At 29.0% G+C, this 18,498-nt stretch overlaps 1 protein-coding gene and 1 long non-coding RNA gene across 8 annotated transcripts in view; one reads left to right on the top strand and one right to left on the bottom strand.

Moving 5' to 3' along the window:
- Positions 1 to 5,070, top strand: part of LOC107454741 (uncharacterized) — an 18,116-nt gene extending 13,046 nt beyond the window's left edge. The window contains exons 3-5 of one of the 4 annotated variants that reach the window (XM_087159372.1): positions 2,591 to 2,700; positions 3,703 to 3,889; positions 4,034 to 5,070. In XM_087159372.1, the coding sequence (XP_087015498.1) occupies positions 2,591 to 2,700; positions 3,703 to 3,889; positions 4,034 to 4,698 (962 nt within the window). In that variant the 3' untranslated portion in view covers positions 4,699 to 5,070. Of the gene's footprint in view, positions 1 to 2,590; positions 2,701 to 3,702 lie in introns of all 4 variants that reach the window. The other 3 variants (XM_087159364.1, XM_087159361.1, XM_087159359.1) reach the window with 3 other exon arrangements.
- Positions 4,505 to 18,498, bottom strand: LOC107454736 (uncharacterized). Of its 4 annotated transcripts, XR_015432572.1 has the most exons (6): positions 18,059 to 18,341; positions 16,510 to 16,638; positions 14,695 to 14,788; positions 11,627 to 11,726; positions 10,527 to 10,651; positions 4,505 to 8,903 (listed from the first exon to the last, which is right to left on the bottom strand). It is a non-coding gene; the product is annotated as an uncharacterized LOC107454736 (long non-coding RNA). The 4 variants fall into 4 exon arrangements; XR_001585497.4 differs by lacking the exons at positions 10,527 to 10,651; positions 18,059 to 18,341 and adding an exon at positions 18,348 to 18,498; XR_001585495.4 differs by lacking the exon at positions 10,527 to 10,651.

The raw sequence follows: 18,498 nt of genomic DNA, 5'->3' as shown, positions 1-18,498 counted from the left end.
ATTTAGTTTTCCGTACCTCCTACAACAGAAAGGATTGTTTAGATTTAGATGCCAAATTTTATTTTTTCTTCTTCTAAATATAAATTTGATACCTCTAATGAGCCTACAGTTTACAACCTATGCATGTACAAGATATCCCATAACCATCACCTCATTTGTTTTCCCCAGCAATCAAACAGGCTTCATGGTTCCAGCCATGACTTCGTTACAAGATTGGCGAGGCGTTGGGCTCATGTTCAAGAGGTCGTGAGTTCAATCAAGCCGGCCGAAGATTCACCGTGTAGTAAATGGTGACGGTGCACATTCAATCAGCCCGGTCATAAAGTTCTCCATGTTCCTATAACAAATCATACCTTTGGGGATGCTGAATTGGAGATGGGTCGTTCTCTGGTTCAGGTCAAAATTATGATCAGTGGATGAATGAATAGATGTATGATTGGGCTTGCCCTGTAAAAGGGTTGTGATGTGTGTGTGGCTAAGTCGTATTTTTGGCCATTGATGCCATCACTGAAAAACAAGAAACGCAAACTCTGCCTTAAATTTGCTTGGTTTCATCAAGCAGGCTTGCTGATTGGCAAATGGAATTAGAAACAACCCCAACAATTTCTTTATGTGGTTTGTTAGATTTCTATACCACTTTTATTTTTATTTTTTACATCTCTTAAATATTAATTTGTGACCTCTAATGAGCATATTGTTTAATTCATTTTTGATTGAGATTTCAAAAATATATTTTAAGAACAATAACTCCAAAACAACATGTAAACGTAAATCATTGAAAATTTTAACATTGTGATAAACTTGATTATTTAAAATATATTATCACACATAATTGCAAAAGATAGTTTTATTATAAAATAACTAAAATCTATATATATATTTCTCTTACACGGCACCAAAAAATAGCCTCATTACAACTCCCCGAATGGCAACGTTAGAAAATCGACCAATGATTGCTGCTAAAAATGTCACATGGCAAATCTAGTTGAGGTGGCTCAACATATAGCGCTTTTAAAAACGGAAACAATAACCAGAGTGAGCATTATCAGGTTGTTCAATTCAGATTCATGCCCTAAAAACATGATAATATTTAATTTAAACTGGCTCAACATATAGCGCTTTTAGAAACGGAAACAATAACCAGAGTGAGCATTATCAGGCTGTTCAATTCAGATTCATGCCCTAAAAACATGATAATATTTAATTTAAACTCAATTAGGAATTAATTAATTAATTGAAGTGAGAATGCTTTAAAAGGCCGCTGTTGAATTAATATTTTTCTACTGGGAGCTACCTAAACGTCTAAGTATTTGTATTGAATGCATTGAATTTTTTGATTTAAGAATGAATTTATGGGTAGACTATACTTGAGGGTGCCCCCGCCAAGTTGTGATCGCGATTGATCGCCAAGCTGGGCGATGTTGAAAACCAATCGTGATTCTGATTAGTTTGGAATTTAGCGTTGTTTTTAAATGAATTTTTAAATGTAATTTCAGAGATCCGTTAGTTCTACTTTGGGGTAGACTATATTTGAGGGTGCCCCTTGATTCTCGCCAAGTTGTGATCGCGGTTGATCACCTAGCTGGGCGATGTTGAAACCCAATCGTGATTCTGATCGGTTTAGATTTTAGTGTTATTTTTAAATGTTCAACGGTTGTAATTTCAGAGGTCCGTTAGTTCTACGTTGGATACCGGTTGGTAAGGTTACTTTTGAATCTGGTCTATAAGATCGAATCGAAGGTATGTGGGCAGTCATAAAAAGGGATTTAAGAAAACAATTTCACTGCTAGTCCGGTATTACAGGCGCCATTTTCGATTCCTATTTCGTCGAATTTATGTGGCGATGGAGGTAGACAAATTCTATTCATGATAAATTTAGACAGTATCTAACTGTTATTAGATATTTCTGTGCACCTAAATCTGAGAATATTCAAGCTTAATGAAGAAGTGAGTTTTTTTTTCCTTTTCTTTCTGCGCCTACTCCATTAATTTTTGCTTAGATTCAAAATCATTTATATTGGGTTTATTAATTTTGCTTAGATTGGGTTCATTGAAAACTTTATCTGATGTTTTGTTGAAATTTTCCAATGTTTTATTGAAATATCATTATGTTTTGGCCGCAATTCCTGTTACCACAGTGTTCCGCGTAAACAGGAATAGCGCCAAACATAAGTCGCCAATTTCGCCACCCTCAAGTATATTTTTCCCCTCATTTAGCTAATGTTTTGATTTTTTCACCATGTACAATCTAAATAGCTAATAAACTTTTTAAATATCCAATAAGAACATTGATAGAATTCTTCTACATAAGTACAATACTATGTCTTTGATGATAATATACTATGTCTTTGTGCTAGAACATTGTGTTCATTGGCGAGCGAGCGCAGCGAGCCATGGTTCACGACGTGAACCACATAGGATTGCGTAGCAATTCTCGGGGGTTGGCGAGCGTTAGCGAGCAGGGGGCGGAGCCTCCTAGTTTATTAAATTAATAAAAATACTTTTACAGAAGAATGTTTGTAACGACTGAGTATTTAAAATTGTAATCACTTATAACTCTCCTTGATACTAAGTTGTATTTTAATTCCAGGTGCAAAATGCAATGTTGTAGATAAAATTCTTCCCATGTTTGGAGATTTTTACATAGGTAACTGCCCATGCGCAGAAGGATTAATATGTGTCCAACAAGGAAAAAAGAAGGTAAATAATTGATGCAATTAATGCAGTTAGTTAGAAACGCAATGCTTTTCTTTATTTTACGTGCTCCAAGAGAAGTTCATTTCATATTCAAAATTGTGATAAAAAATTGATGCACAAAATTTATAATCTTTAATATATTTTTCAGGTAGTATATATAATGTATGTTATAAAATTGTCATTAGATTTTTAATTAAAAATTAATCACAAATTTATCAACTTACAAAATTTGTTAAAAGAATTTTTAGTATTAAAACTATTGTGAAATGCAGGTTTTAACAGCCTACTTCATAAACCTAGTTAAAGAAAATATATTATGTATACTTGTAGGGCAGATATACAGCATTTGCCGAGGGACATTCTAATTTCAAATCGATTTGCAGACATAAAATTAAAATGTGTCATCTTGATTTAATTTAGTTAAAAATTATTTACTATATATATATTATAATATATATATATATATATATATATATATATATATTATAATATATATATATATATATATATATATATTTATATATATATATATATATATATATATATATATATATATATATATATATATATATATATATATATATATATTATATAATATAAAATTATTTACTATATATATTTACTATATTATATATAATCATAATAATAACTTTAGAATAAATATGTAAATAAATATTTTAAGAAACTGCTTATTTGCTTGCAGGCTACTAATTTTCCATGATTCGAAATATATAGAAATATTATTCTAAGCACGAAACAATAACATGAAAAAGTATAATTAGTATTACACAATAATTACCATTTTAATAATGTATAGTACGATATAAAAGCTAAATACTTTGCCTCAGATTTTTTTTATAAAGAACAAATTGGTTTCTAAATGAAATTCACTAGCTATGATCGAAATTGAGAGGTACAGGGAATTTCGCATGCTACATGATAAAATGACAATCAATGAATTATATTTCATATTAAATGAAAAGCTTATCTTAATTTGAATTTCAGAACTCAGGTGTATGCCAACCTCCTCCAACTACTCCAGCTCCTGAACTGCCCTCCACTGCACAGCCTGAAACCCTTCCTCCTAAGCCAGAACCAACAGAATCTGATTCAGAAGAATCAAAGAGCTCAGAATCAGTCTCTGAAGAGTCAAAAATTTCAGAAGAATCAAAAGGATCAGAAGAATCTAAGGGTTCAGAAGAATCTAAAGTTTCTGAGGAATCAAAGGTCTCTGAAGAATCTAAAGTTTCTGAGGAATCCAAGGTCTCTGAAGAATCAAAAGGATCAGAAGAATCTAAAGTTTCTGAAGAATCTAAAGTTTCTGAAGAATCTAAAGTTTCAGAGGAATCAAAGGGCTCTGAAGAATCCAAAGTATCTGAGGAAGTAGTTCCAGAAGAATCTAAGGAATCAGAAGAAAAGAAAGTATCTGATGAAGTAGTTTCAGAAGAAAAGAAAGTATCTGAGGAAGTAGTTGAAGAAAAGAAAGTTTCTGAGGAAGTAGTTTCAGAAGAAAAGAAAGAATCTGAGGAAGTAGTTGAAGAAAAGAAAGAATCTGAGGAAGTAGTTGAAGAAAAGAAAGTATCTGAGGAAGTAGTTGAAGAAAAGAAAGTATCTGAGGAAGTAGTTGAAGAAAAAAAAGTATCTGATGAAGTAGTTTCAGAAGAAAAGAAAGTATCTGAGGAAGTAGTTGAAGAAAAGAAATCTGAGGAGGTAGATGAAGAAAAGAAATCTGAGGAAGTAGTTGAAGAAAAGAAAGTATCTGAGGAAGTAGTTGAAGAAAAAAAAGAACCTGAGGAAGTAGTTGAAGAAAAGAAAGTATCTGAGGAAGTAGTTGAAGAAAAGAAAGTATCTGAGGAAGTAGTTGAAGAAAAGAAAGTATCTGAGGAAGTAGTTGAAGAAAAGAAAGAATCTGAGGAAGTAGTCCCAGAAGAATCCAAAGAATCTGAAGAAGTAGCTCCAGATGAAACCAAAACATCTGAGGAAGTAGTCCAAGAAGAATAAAGAAAAAAAATCCAGAGCCGGCTAGTCAACTAGAAGAATCTAAGTGAATTATTGATGGATAAGATCATTTTTATTATTAATTATATACAAGACCGAAATTTCCTCTCACACCATAAAAAATAACAAAATTTATTCAATAAAAATAAAAACTGCTACACAAAAAATATTTTACTGACTAAGATGCATACAATTTTTGAAAAAGGAAGCTATGAAATTATGAAACAAAATTATGCTTATCTAAGGCACAATTGATCTTAATTCATTTTTCTGTAAATAACTGTCAAAAAAAGAAATATTGAAAGATATTTGCAGGCAGTTCTGTTGGTTACTTTGTAAATATAGATATTTAAAATAAATACTGTTTTTATGGCATTGTTACAATTTTCTTTTATTTAACTGTACAAATATTTTCATCAAAATTAGTTTTATTTCACATAAGAAAATTAGAATAATCAGAATCATATTCAGAGTTCTTGTTTTATGATCGGAACAAAAAATAATAGAACAAATTACGTGAAATCAAAATAAAACTAATTTGAGGAACAAAAAAAGTTAAAAATGAAACGTTGTGTAACAATTTTCCTTCTAGTGCATTTTAGAGCAAGTTTCTATTTAATAAAATACAGCATCTGAGAAACAAAAGGACTCAGTTTGTTTCATTCCAAATTAGTTTGAAAATAATAGAAAAGAATATAATATTAATACATACCATTTTTTAATCGCTTTTAAAACAGCTTACAACTCCATCATATGAGACATGAATAAAATTTGTTTGAACTAACAAACCATTTTTACACACAAAGAGGTTTAAGACAAAGAGACTCCCTCTCTTGCATTCTATTTAACATTGCTTTGGAAAAAACAATTAGAGATATAAATACTAGAGGTATATTTATCCCAAAGTCTGTTCAAATAGTCGCTTATGCAGATGATATTGATTTAATAAGACATACCAAACAAATCGTCTTAGAGAGTTTTACCATGCATGAGGATTCTGCTAAAACCTTATGTTTAACTATTTATCAAGATAAGCTCAAATTTATGGCAGTCAGTAATTGAAATTTTGAGATTGCACCTCTCGTGACTAATGGCTATACATTTGAAGGTATCAGTCAGTTCAAATATCTAGATACAATTGTTACAGTTAATAATGATATCAAAACAGACATTAATAACAGGATAATGATGGCTAATAAGTTTTATTTTCAATTGAGAAACCAACTGAAATCAAAGCTCATTTCCATTGAAATTAAAATTAATTTACATAATACTCTAATTAAACCTGTATTATTTTACAGCAGCAAATGCTGACCTTTAAATAAAACTGAGGAAAATTAACTACTGATATTTGAAAGAAAAATACTCAGAGCCATCTTCGTAGCTGTTAAAGAAAATGTTTGGCGGGTTCAGTACAATTATGAATTATACAGAAAATTAAAGCAACCAAACATTATTTCAGTTATTAAATTCTATAGAATAAGATGGCTGGGTCACATCTATAGAAAGGATAGTGGCAACTTAGTGACCCAGTTAAGAAGCTTGAAAGCAGTTTAGAAGCTCATTTGATTTTTGGAAAGTTAACAGGCAACCGAAAAAGGGGAAGACTAAACACCTGATGGATTGATTTAATGGAGAAAAATATCTCAAAACCATGGGAATCAAGAAATGGAGAAACCTAGTGCCTCATCAGGCCAGATGGAGACAATTAGTTGGGATGGCTCTGACTCAGGGCTTGAAAAAACTCAGAAATTTTACCCGTCCCCGAGGACGGCTTGTCCAACAATGTACCCGTCCTCCTTTGAAACTAACCCTTAGCTTCTAAATTTAAAAAATATATAATTTTCTCTTATTTATTACAAACATTTATATAAATTGCACAATGAATTGTTGTTACTAGAAGTACATTATACAGCAATAAAAGAAATACTAGGTTACTAATAGTAACCTAGTATTTCTTTTATGAAATAATTTCTTTCTTTCATGAAATAACTAATTTCTTTTATGAAATATTTTAAATGACAAAAGTCAAGTTATCTGGAATGTCAATTTATCCGAGGGTACAGCGTTTTTTAAATGAATCAAATATGACGTTTGTCAGTTCCACAATCAAGCCAATGATTTACAGAGGTTTCTGCACAGAAATCTGAAAGAGGTTTCCCATTTAGGTAGATGTTCATAATTGTGTTTAAAACCAGTTTAAGACCAGTACGTAATGTGTTGTTTTGTAAGTTCATTGCTGAAAAGCCCCTTTCACGATTACGTGAGCATGCACATTTGGTCTGACGAAGGAATTAACGGGATTTCTAGATTAGAGAGTGAGGCGCTAGACTCTTGTAAGATAACAAAATTGAAAATGTATCACAAACATTAACAGGAAAATGGTCGTCCGCGCGGACGTCGGATTCGAGAAATTCGTTGTCTGCGGGGAATTTTTTACCTCCGAGGATGGGCGGTTTTTCGAGCCCTGCTCTGACCTGTACTAGGCTGTCATGCTGAAGGAAGAAGAAGATATGATAACATATATTTCTATGCAGCATGATTAGCTATTGAGCATGATAATATATATTTAAATATATAAGCAAGTAACTAGCCATTGGACAAGTGATAGAATGTAAGCTATCTCCTAACAAAACAAAGGGGCACAAGTTTTTTCATGATAAAAAAATTTGGAAACTGGGGAATGCATTGGAATTTTAATATGAACTGCTACCATTAATATTAGTTAAAAGAAGTAAATTTAAATCTATTTATATATTTTTTCTTATTTTAAATATTTTTATACAAGTTTTTTATATTTTTACTTACTGGTTTCAACAAGCTTGTTATTAGCTTTATTTCTATGTTAGGGTCCTTTAAAAAATTTATTTCATCCACTTCTTTCTCTATGCATTAGTTTTTTTTTTTTTTTTTAAACATCCTAAGCCTTATTCGAACTAGGAAGAATTAAAACGATTTAAATCACTTAATTTTATTAAAAAACAATTGATTTACGCTTAAAAAAATATTTAAAGATAGTATTAAAGATATAGAGGAAGTCCAAAAAGTATGGCAGTTAAAAATATTGAAAAATACACATTGGATCAAAAAATACATGTGTGAAATATATGCAAAAGTTGCATTCAATAATATCAAACTCATCCCTTCAACCTAACTCCCAGGGTGGTATGGAGGACAACTTCAAACTCTCAAGAAGGAACCCATATTTCATAATGCATATTTGGATTTTCCAGAAAAAAATGCCTTGATCAAACAACACATAAGTCATTGAATTTTGGCTCATAAGTGATGCCACTTAATTGCAAATGGAAGATAGTGCGGAAATTGTTTAAAATAGAGATATCTCTAGAGATACATGACACATTGAAAAAATAAAACTAGATATGTTTGATAATTTGAAAAATCTATCTTATGACACCACACTAGACTCCCTAAACTGAAGTAGTTCCCATCCCAAGGAGAAACTTTTTATTATTGCTTTGTCATTTATTTAATGAAATTTGAAGAAAAAAAATTCAATTTACTCATTTTACTTTACGTATGTACTTTAAAAGATTTAAATTTCTCTAGAATGAATTATTTGTCCCAGTGCAATAAAAGTAAGAAAGCTTTTTTTTTCTTAAGTAAAAGGATTTTCAAAATCAAGAGAACAATAAAAATGATTATGAATATAGTATGTGAAATGTAAAAAAAGTCATAAAAATTCAATCAATTTAAATGGGGATTGATATAAAAGAATAAAAAAAAATTTCTTTGCTTAGGTATAAGGATTTTTAAAATCAAGAGAACAATAAAAATGATTATGAATATAGAATGTGATAACATAAAAAAGTCATAAAAAATCAATCATCAATTTAAACAGGCATTGATATAATGTTGCATTAATTTGAAAGTAAACATGATTTTACTTACTGATCATTATAGTTAAAGGAACAGCATAATTAAAGGGGTGTACTAAATAGCCTTGAATGCATTAATAATTTGAAAAGTATTACTTTCATAATATATTTTGATAAAAAAATATATAACATAAAATAACAATTTATTATAACATTTATAACATGTTTATACAGCATTATGAAAAATGTACCAACAACAAAGCTTTGAGCAATAGTAACAGACAAAAGGTCAATGATAGAACAGAATACTTCCAAAACTGTCAATAAACTGCAAAACCATGATAAAATGACAAGCATGATTCTATAAATCTGAAAATAAAAAATAACTTACATTAAAAAACTTATTAATAAAACTACATTTTTTAACACTTAACACCTAATAATTTTTATCTAAGTTTTTTTTAAACCAAGTGAGATTGATTACATACTTGAAAATATTAATTTATTTTTAATTCTTAAATTAGTTTACCAAAAACTAACGATGCATGCTTCTCTAAAACAAACTACACTGCTGGACAATTGCTAAGGACGGATCACAAATTGCAATGTAGCATAACATTAGGCGAGACATGAGGCCTAGTAGGATAAAATATAGTTGCCACACTGTTCAGATATTAGAATAAAGAATATTCATTGTTCTGGAAAGTACAAAAGATATGAAACATCTGAAAGAAAAAAATGTTCATTTGATGCTGCGTACGGAAAAATGGAACAATGCATCTAAATGTCAGCAGGCAACTTGAAGAAAGGTGTCAGTACGGGATATGTCCACCGTGGAGTATGATGCAACATTCTACACGTTGTATCATACTTTGCACAACATTATCCAGCAGCTGTTGAGGCAATTTATCCCATTCCTCTGTCAGTGCACGGATGAGGGTGTTATTGTTTGTCGGAGGATAGTTTCAACCAGCAAATTGCCTCCCCAAAGCATCCCAAACATTTCCAATGGGGTTTAGATTCGGAGAACGTGATGGCCATACGAGGCCTTGAATACCCTCGCTGTCTAGACAATCCTGAACAGCGAGGGTTCGATGACATGTTGCGTTGTCGTCCATAAAAACAAATTTATCACCGACAGCACAACGGAAAAGACTAACATGAGGAAGTAGAACTTCATCAATGTATCGTTGGCCCGTCATAGTCCCATTCGCAACCACATGTAGGCGCGTGAGGCCATTAATCATGATGCCGGCCCACACCATGACACTGCATGGTGGATATCGGTCCCTTTCCTGGATATTTTCCGGACGATAACCAGTACCACTGTCGCGCCAGATTAGTTGGCGTCTTCAATCCAATGACAGACTGAACCTACTCTCATCTGAGAATAGTACGTATGCCCAGTCCTGTTCAGTCCAATTGTGATGCTCACGACACCATTGCAAACGGGCAGTACGGTGCTGTCTGGTCAATGGGACACACACAACAGGTCTATGGGCGTATATTTTTCCTCCCCTCAAACGTCTGGCAACAGTTTTTTGGGAGCTCTGCTTTCTTGTGGCAGCAAGAAACTGATTTGCCACTTGCTGAGCTGTGGTGCGCCTGTTCCTTTTTGCTTATAAGACGATGTACCTGTTTTCTGCAGGTGTCGTACTTCTAACACGACCTCCCCCGGGCCACCTACTACACATTCCAGTAGTTTTAAATGATTTCCACAGCCGTGAAACAATGCTGTGAGCGATGTCGAACTCCCTGGCAACATCTGTTATTTTTCACCCTTCTTTGATCTTTCCAATAATTCGGCCACACTCGAAATCATCTAAGAGATATCGGGAAGACATACCAAAACTTTCAAGTTCGTCAACTAAATCTTTCCTGTAAAACTTTGACTTGTAATAACAACTCTCCACACGCGTCAAAACCTTTAAAGCTCTTATCAGCGCTATCACGTGATGAACAGACGTGGAAAAAAAAATTTCATACGCATACCTCTTCTTACTATATCCCGCACTTATTCTAATTTTCCATATTTTGCTTCCTTTCATTTTGTGATTGCTATGGATGATAGTGTTATCCGACCTTGGCAATTGTCCAGCAGTGTATTTTACTGTACTCTAAAATACATTACAAATATTAAATTAAATAAATTTTCATTGAATCTGATCTATTTCAAGGTTCAAAAATTTTTGAATTGTAAGGTAAACAAATTTTTAGATCATTTTGAAGAATGTAATTTTATAAATCAAAATAAAAGATTTGATCAAAATGGGTCAAATAGTTCCTGAGAAATCGAATTTTAGATATACAACTTTGTTAAGAATCGATTTCTCAGCAACTATTTGACCGATTTTGTTCTAATTTTGTATTTTGACACATAAAATTACATTCTTTTAAATGCTGTAAACCTTCCTTACAATTCAAAAATTTTTCTATTATTATTAACTAAATTTATTATTAAAAAATTTTCAATTATTATTAAAAATTATTCTTTGCATTGAATTATCTTTTAATAAAAAAATTTATAATAGAGTGAAAATTTTTTTGATTCGCTTAAATTCAAGATATGGCAAAATACACAAAAAGTTAAATAAACAGAACATCCTAATTATTGCAACAAAAGGTTTAAAAACTCCATGTGGAAGCATATCTGTTCTGTTTCACATTTAAATTATTTATTGCCACTCTCAAACATACTTGTAACTATTCTAAAAGCTTTTGAGAAAATTACTATTTTTTTAAGTCATTCCAGTTAAAATGGCTAACTAGAAAAAGTTTAATACATTTACTCTAGATCGAAATGCATCAGAGAACACATTTAAAACTATTATCCACTTAGAAAGTGTAATTGCTAAAAATTAACTATTCTCTTAAACAAACAAAGATGAGATAAATTTTGTTTAAGAGAATCATAATGTTTAATAAAAAATGGATTACTTTTTAAAAATGCTTTTTTTCCTGCTTTTGATAACATATAATTTTTACAAACTTGGATTTTCAATAATTCAAATTTTTCTTTTTCTCCCTTTAAATTCGAAATATCAAGGCTTGAATGATAATATTTACATTGCATTTACAATGCATTTACTTACATATCTTGCACTTGCAATGTTGTCTTCTTTGACTTCTACAAACTCAATAATGTTATCCCCCTTTTTTTCCTTGACAAAAGTGGCACATCATTAACATTAACTAAAAAGCAATAAAAATGCAACAGAATAATTTATATATTAAGAAATCAAAAATAACATCGGCAAAAATTTTATAAAAATTATTTTAGTGGGTTTAGAAAACTTTGAAAATCCCAGTTCATGAAACATGAAGTACAGATAAGATTTAAAGAAACTATAATAAAATTTTTTAAATAATATTCAAAATCAGCTTAAGAATAGCATAAAGATAAAAGCAGCATTTTTTTCCAAAATCATTATTTAATCATATTTTACTCCAGAATCATTAGTTTTTGGAAAAGTAAAACCAAAACAAAACCTTGACAAAAGTAGCACATCATTAACTTTAACTAAAAAGCAATAAAAATGCAACAGAATAATTTATATATTAAGAAATCAAAAAATAACATCAGCAAAAATTTCATCAAAATCATTTTAGTGGGTTTAGAAAACTGAAACTCTCAGTTCATGAAACATCAATTACAGATAAGATTTAAAGAAACTATAATAATTTTTCTAAAAATAATATTCAAAATCAGCTTAAGAATAGCATAAAGATAAAAGCAGCATTTTTTTCCAAAATCATTATTTAATCATATTTTACTCCAGAATCATTAGTTTTTGGAAAAGTAAAACCAAAACAAAACCTTGACAAAAGTAGCACATCATTAACTTTAACTAAAAAGCAATAAAAATGCAACAGAATAATTTATATATTAAGAAATCAAAAAATAACATCAGCAAAAATTTCATCAAAATCATTTTAGTGGGTTTAGAAAACTGAAACTCTCAGTTCATGAAACATCAATTACAGATAAGATTTAAAGAAACTATAATAATTTTTCTAAAAATAATATTCAAAATCAGCTTAAGAATAGCATAAAGATAAAAGCAGCATTTTTTTCCAAAATCATTATTTAATCATATTTTACTCCAGAATCATTAGTTTTTGGAAAAGTAAAACCAAAACAAAACCTTGACAAAAGTAGCACATCATTAACTTTAACTAAAAAGCAATAAAAATGCAACAGAATAATTTATATATTAAGAAATCAAAAAATAACATCAGCAAAAATTTCATCAAAATCATTTTAGTGGGTTTAGAAAACTGAAAATCTCAGTTCATGAAACATCAATTACAGATAAGATTTAAAGAAACTATAATAATTTTTCTAAAAATAATATTCAAAATCAGCTTAAGAATAGCATAAAGATAAAAGCAGCATTTTTTTCTAGAAGCATTAGTTTTTGGAAAAGTTAAACCATACAATATTTATTCATTTTTTTTCTATCAAAATCTATGAATTTTCATTTTATTTCATTTGAGTTCAAACTAATTAGATGCCAGATTTTGTGCCAAATATTTTAGACCAATAAACGCATTCAGTACTTAATACTAAAAAGCAATAGGTATTTATGTAACAATATTTAGAATATTTTAAGAATTTTTACTTTCACATCATGTTATAATTTATTTTTTCTTTGATAGGGAGCAATAACCTCCCTTTAAAACCGCTTTTATTTACAGTGATGAATTAAATTAACAAAGAGATAAAAATATATATATATATATAAACACATTTGATTAGATTTACTACATAATTTTATTTCAAAAAACATTTATAAGTAATCATAAAATTACACATATAAGAAGTAATTGTGATGTAATTGCATGTAACCACATGAAGCATTGCAAGATTGCATCTCCAAAAAGTAAAAAATTCATGAGAGTAGATTTTTAAACACACACACACAAAAAAAAGTTATTTTGTTATGCATTATGGATTTACCTTCCTCCTTTGCAGAAGTAGATAAACACTTCTAAACAGGGGCAAGAAAAAAAAACTGATAAATAAGCTATAACTAGGCAATAGGAGCCATTTTAATACTTTAAATGCCTAAGAGAAGGTTAGAAATTTGCTTATTTTCAATGAACAGGAGAAAAGAGAGTACAGGCAATGAGTAAAAATATACTGAATTCCTTCCTTTGAAAAAAAATTCATTTAAAATTTGAAAAATAATTTTCTTTTGAAAAATCTCTGGTAAGTTTACAGCTTGTATAAAATAGATGAGAGATTGAAATTGCCAAAAATATGCTTTTCTAACATTTGCATGGCCTCTAAAAAAAAATTAACAACAGAGAGTGGTGGTAGATTACAAAGAGTATCAAAAAAGTTTCAAAAGGTTAAATCTATTCATAATGCATACTGGAATAAAACTTTCTATTCATGACCTATGTTTGCAAAATGCAAATTATTTTTAAAATTCTGATATATTTTTGAAAGAAATTGACAAAAAAATTAGTCCAAACTTTTTTTTAAACAAAAAAAAAAAAATCTGAATAAAGGGTTCTTTACCACAAACACTAAGAATTTAAACTTGACTAAGTTCCATATAATTTCTCAAGAAACTCAAAACATTATTTATACTCACAGAAATAATAGATTTAAAGAGAGTACTTAACTAAAAAGAAATAAATTATTTGTAGTGAGAAAGATTTTAAGGTGATTAATAACTTACAAATAAATGAGTTAGATTAACTTTGTATGCGCACATATTTATTCTGATATGGATGCTAGAAAATTTAAGGATCAAAACATGATGTGAAAAAAAAAACTTTGTGAATATGCATTTAATGTCACACAGATCATCTCAGCCCAAATAATTTTAATACATAAATAAATAAATAGTCTAACATATGACTGGGTCTTGGTTTACAAGATTTTTAAGTTGGAAAAATATTGTAATGACCAATCTAAAAATGAAATTTTAAATGCAGATTACTATAAAAAAGAATACCTTAAATTTCTCAGCACTTTCTCTCACTTAAACATAAACCAAAAAAAAATTTTGAAAAAATGAAACAATATTAATATTGTTCAACTAGTTACTAAGATACAAAACTCCAGTAAACAAGTTACAAGAAGCTAATCTACCCATCACTATATTCAATTTAAATTGCACTTTGATTCAATTTACAAGATATATACCTTTTCCTCAATTATCTATGAATGTTTTAGTTTCCTTTCTCTATCAAAGCCATGTTGCTACCAGTATCACATATCTTCACAACTAGGATTTACTCTGAAAATAAAATTAAATTAATATCTCTATCTGATATTTAATAATTTTCCAACAGTAAAGTTTATTAATATATATTGATAAATGTTGCAAAAAATTACTAAAATACTTTTTTATTTGTTTAGTTAGTTTGATACCTGCAAAATTTATTAACTAACAATAAATTGATTTTAGCAAAACTACTTCAAAATTCAATTATTCGATGCTTCTGGTGAAAACTAAGCAGAATACAACTACAGTGAAACCTCCTGTTATGGACACTCCTGCAAAACGGACGCCTCTCAATACGGACATATTTTTCATTCCCCGGGAATCTTCTATGAATAAACCATTACGTACATTCTCCGCAAAGCGGACACTCCCGTAACCGGACGCGGACAGTCATTTTGGTCCTGAAACGTTGTTTTTTTATCTCTACAAACCGGACACTACTTTTTCTAAATAAATTGCAAGCTAAAAAAACTCAACTTTTCACCATTTTTAAAGCATGTAAATAAAACTTTTTGCCTTATTCATAACTAAAAATATTGTTAAGCTATTTCACCAGCGAAAAATCAATCTTTCTCCTGTCACCTTGCCTTATCTTTGTAAAGAAAGGAGAGAAAATGGTACTGCACTCCTGAAATAATTCTGACATCGGCATCTTTTGATCTTTTCATCTGGACCACACAGGTTATGAGACCCCTCAAGTTGAAATTGCTTTTCTCAATGCTTCTTCCCCATTGAAAATTTCTTTAATTTTCTTATCAATTTGAAGACTGTATTTAACACAACTGGGGTAAAAAAAAAGAAAACAGAAGTATAATCTTTGAGATGTTTATATAAATGAAACATTTATTCAGACACTTGATAGCTGATCAATTGTGAATAATCATCTCCATAGGTCCTCATGACTTACAGGTATGCATTACTTTTTTTTCCTGTGAATCATAGGAGGTTTATTTTCCAAGAAGGTATTAACCATGTTCCCTATCAAATGATAAGTAGGTTTAAGGGGATGTGAACCTAATAATTGAAACGGACTGAGGACAGTACGCTCCTATTTGGTATCATATGTGTAACTTGAGTATCTATGCTAATAGGGAAATTATATTTATTTATCTGTAGCTACATCCAGAATTATGTATTTATATCAAACTTCTTTATATATTCTTTTTTATCTTTCTTATTGTTTAAATAAATATTCTTGTAGATATTTAGAGTATCCTTGTAGATATTATTTAATAATTTCTACTTCTTTAAGAATATTCAAAACAATTTACGGTATTAAATTTCGTTATTAGGGTACCCTTCCCGTAAACGGACAACTCTCATAAACGGACAAATTTTTTGGTCCCATGAATGTCCGCTTAACGGAGGTTTCACTGTATTCATTTTTTCATGTTTCTTGTTTTTTTCTTCTTCCTATTAATATTTTTTGAATAAATAAATAAGAATAACAGTTTGAGATCAAAAAATTTTTGCTTAAAAATTAGACTTTCAAAAGCAATATGAAAATGTAATTAAATGCTAAATTATCATCAATAAAAAAAAAATGTGAATCATTTATGGTAAAATGTGTAACAATCGTAGCAAATTGTTATTATTATTTTTTCTTTTGGAGTTTTTAAAACTTAAAACAATTACAAATATGATAAAAATGTACTTTTTAGTTAGAAATAAATATTAATTAAAAAACTTCTTAAAATTAACTTACTCATAAATACATATTATTTAGAAATTACCAATATTGAGTTCACATCAAAATCTGGGATACAGTCAGACAAACTCTGCTTCCTATCTCTCCATCCATTTGGAATACCAACTATTATTTCTTCTCTTCACTCTCATTTTTGCCTTTTTTTCTGCTTTACCTAGTAAACACAACTTCATATCAATTTTTATAAAAAACAATAAATTATCTTGTAGGTGGTTCAAGATCAATAGCATAATTTAGTACTAAAACAGGGAAATTTATTCAATAAAATATAAGAAAACTTATTGATAAAATTAAGATTTAAAAAATCTCTAATATTTCATCTCATAAATAATGATCGATTTGAATTCAGCTAAGTTGTAAGAAAAAATTTTTTAAAAATCAGATTTTCCAGATGGAAAAATTGTTTTACAGTTTCTATTCTTTCCAAAGGTAAAATTTTGTCTCATTATAAATGTTTAGGTATTATAGTTTTGTTCTTCTCAAACACTGGTCATTTGTGATGCCTATGCATGCAAGAAAGATTTTAAAACAAATAATAGAAAGTTTTTGTGACTACTTTCTTTTGTAAATTATTATAAATATCAACTTTTATACCACATTGTATAAGACAGTAGTTAGATAATAAAACTTCTTACTACTTACTTCACTTGTTGAATTAGTTTAGAAATAACATATAATTTTTTCATTTTGTATGAATTAATTCAAGTAACTCTAAAATCTATACTTTAAATTTCAAAATTATTTTTAAAAAAAATTTAAGAATGACATAAAATTACATTGAATAAAATATATTTGAATATAAAGAAATATACTATATAATGTACAAAAAAATGTTTTTATTGAGCTTTTAATATTTAATAAAACCGGCAAAACGTTTTTCTCCTTAGTAGTAAAACAACAATTATATGGGTTATAATTTATAGAAATTTGTTCAATTTTGCCATAAACTACTATTCTTGATTATCAGACCTTTCAAACATTTTTTATAATTCTTTAGATACAGTGCTAGAAAAGACCATTCAAGTGAACATAATTATTAACAATTTAAAATTATATTAATAAAAATTAAGAAACATTCAAGTTAGAAGCCATGTTTTCCCCTATACAATTAATTTAAATAGTTCTCAATTTGCAAATGTACAGTTGGAAATTTCACAGAATTCTCACACACTACTAAGAGAAAGTTATGCAATTAATAAAGGAATGAGATCTTCCTAATAACTTATTAAAAAAGTCATAAAAGAATTTTAAAACTTGTTTACATTTCGAACTGGAACACGCTCAAACATCTTAATTTGTGAACAAATTATAAAGCTTAGTTTTAAAATTTGGCTAAAGCTCTTTTTCTAGATTTTAGCTTTTCAGACAAAATACTTATGAACTCAGATTAAACTATGGAATTGCAATAAATATTTCATACATGCAGATAAACTTAAATTGCTTCGTAATTAATAAGTTTTCTTTAATTACAATTAAATAAAGATTGTACATGCACAGTTTTGAATAAATTAAAACTGTTTACTTCATAAGATGTCAAAAATATGTGCTAAATATTTTAAATTACTTAAACATACCTAAAAAATAATAATAATACCTAGCTCCTCTATTCTTCTACAAAAAAAACACAAGGACTACTTATTTCTGGCATTTCTATTTCAAATATCTTAGCACTGTCTATTTTCAGCAATTAAATTTCATATTTAAACGCTGCTTTTTCAAACATTCCAATTTTATTTATTTAAACTAATAAAAGCAATATTTTAAACATTAATGTAAAATGAATAGGATTAGTTGGATTAAAGAATTAAAATTGAATTGAGAAAAAATAATAATAATAATATTGCGTAATCTTTAAAGTGTTACCTGATGCCAGATTTAAGATTTTTTCTGTTCGGTTTCGATATTAATTTTAAAAGATATTTCAAATATACATTTTTAAATAAATAAATCACTGTTTGTGATCACAGCGTTAAAATTATGATGGAAACAACAAGCAGATCTGCTTTAAAATCAA

The sequence above is a fragment of the Parasteatoda tepidariorum genome, chromosome 1 (assembly GCF_982258835.1).
Source record: "Parasteatoda tepidariorum strain Cologne lab strain chromosome 1, Ptep-v5.0, whole genome shotgun sequence".
Taxonomy (NCBI): Eukaryota; Metazoa; Arthropoda; class Arachnida; order Araneae; family Theridiidae; genus Parasteatoda; species Parasteatoda tepidariorum.
This window is presented reverse-complemented; position numbering and strand designations above follow the sequence as displayed.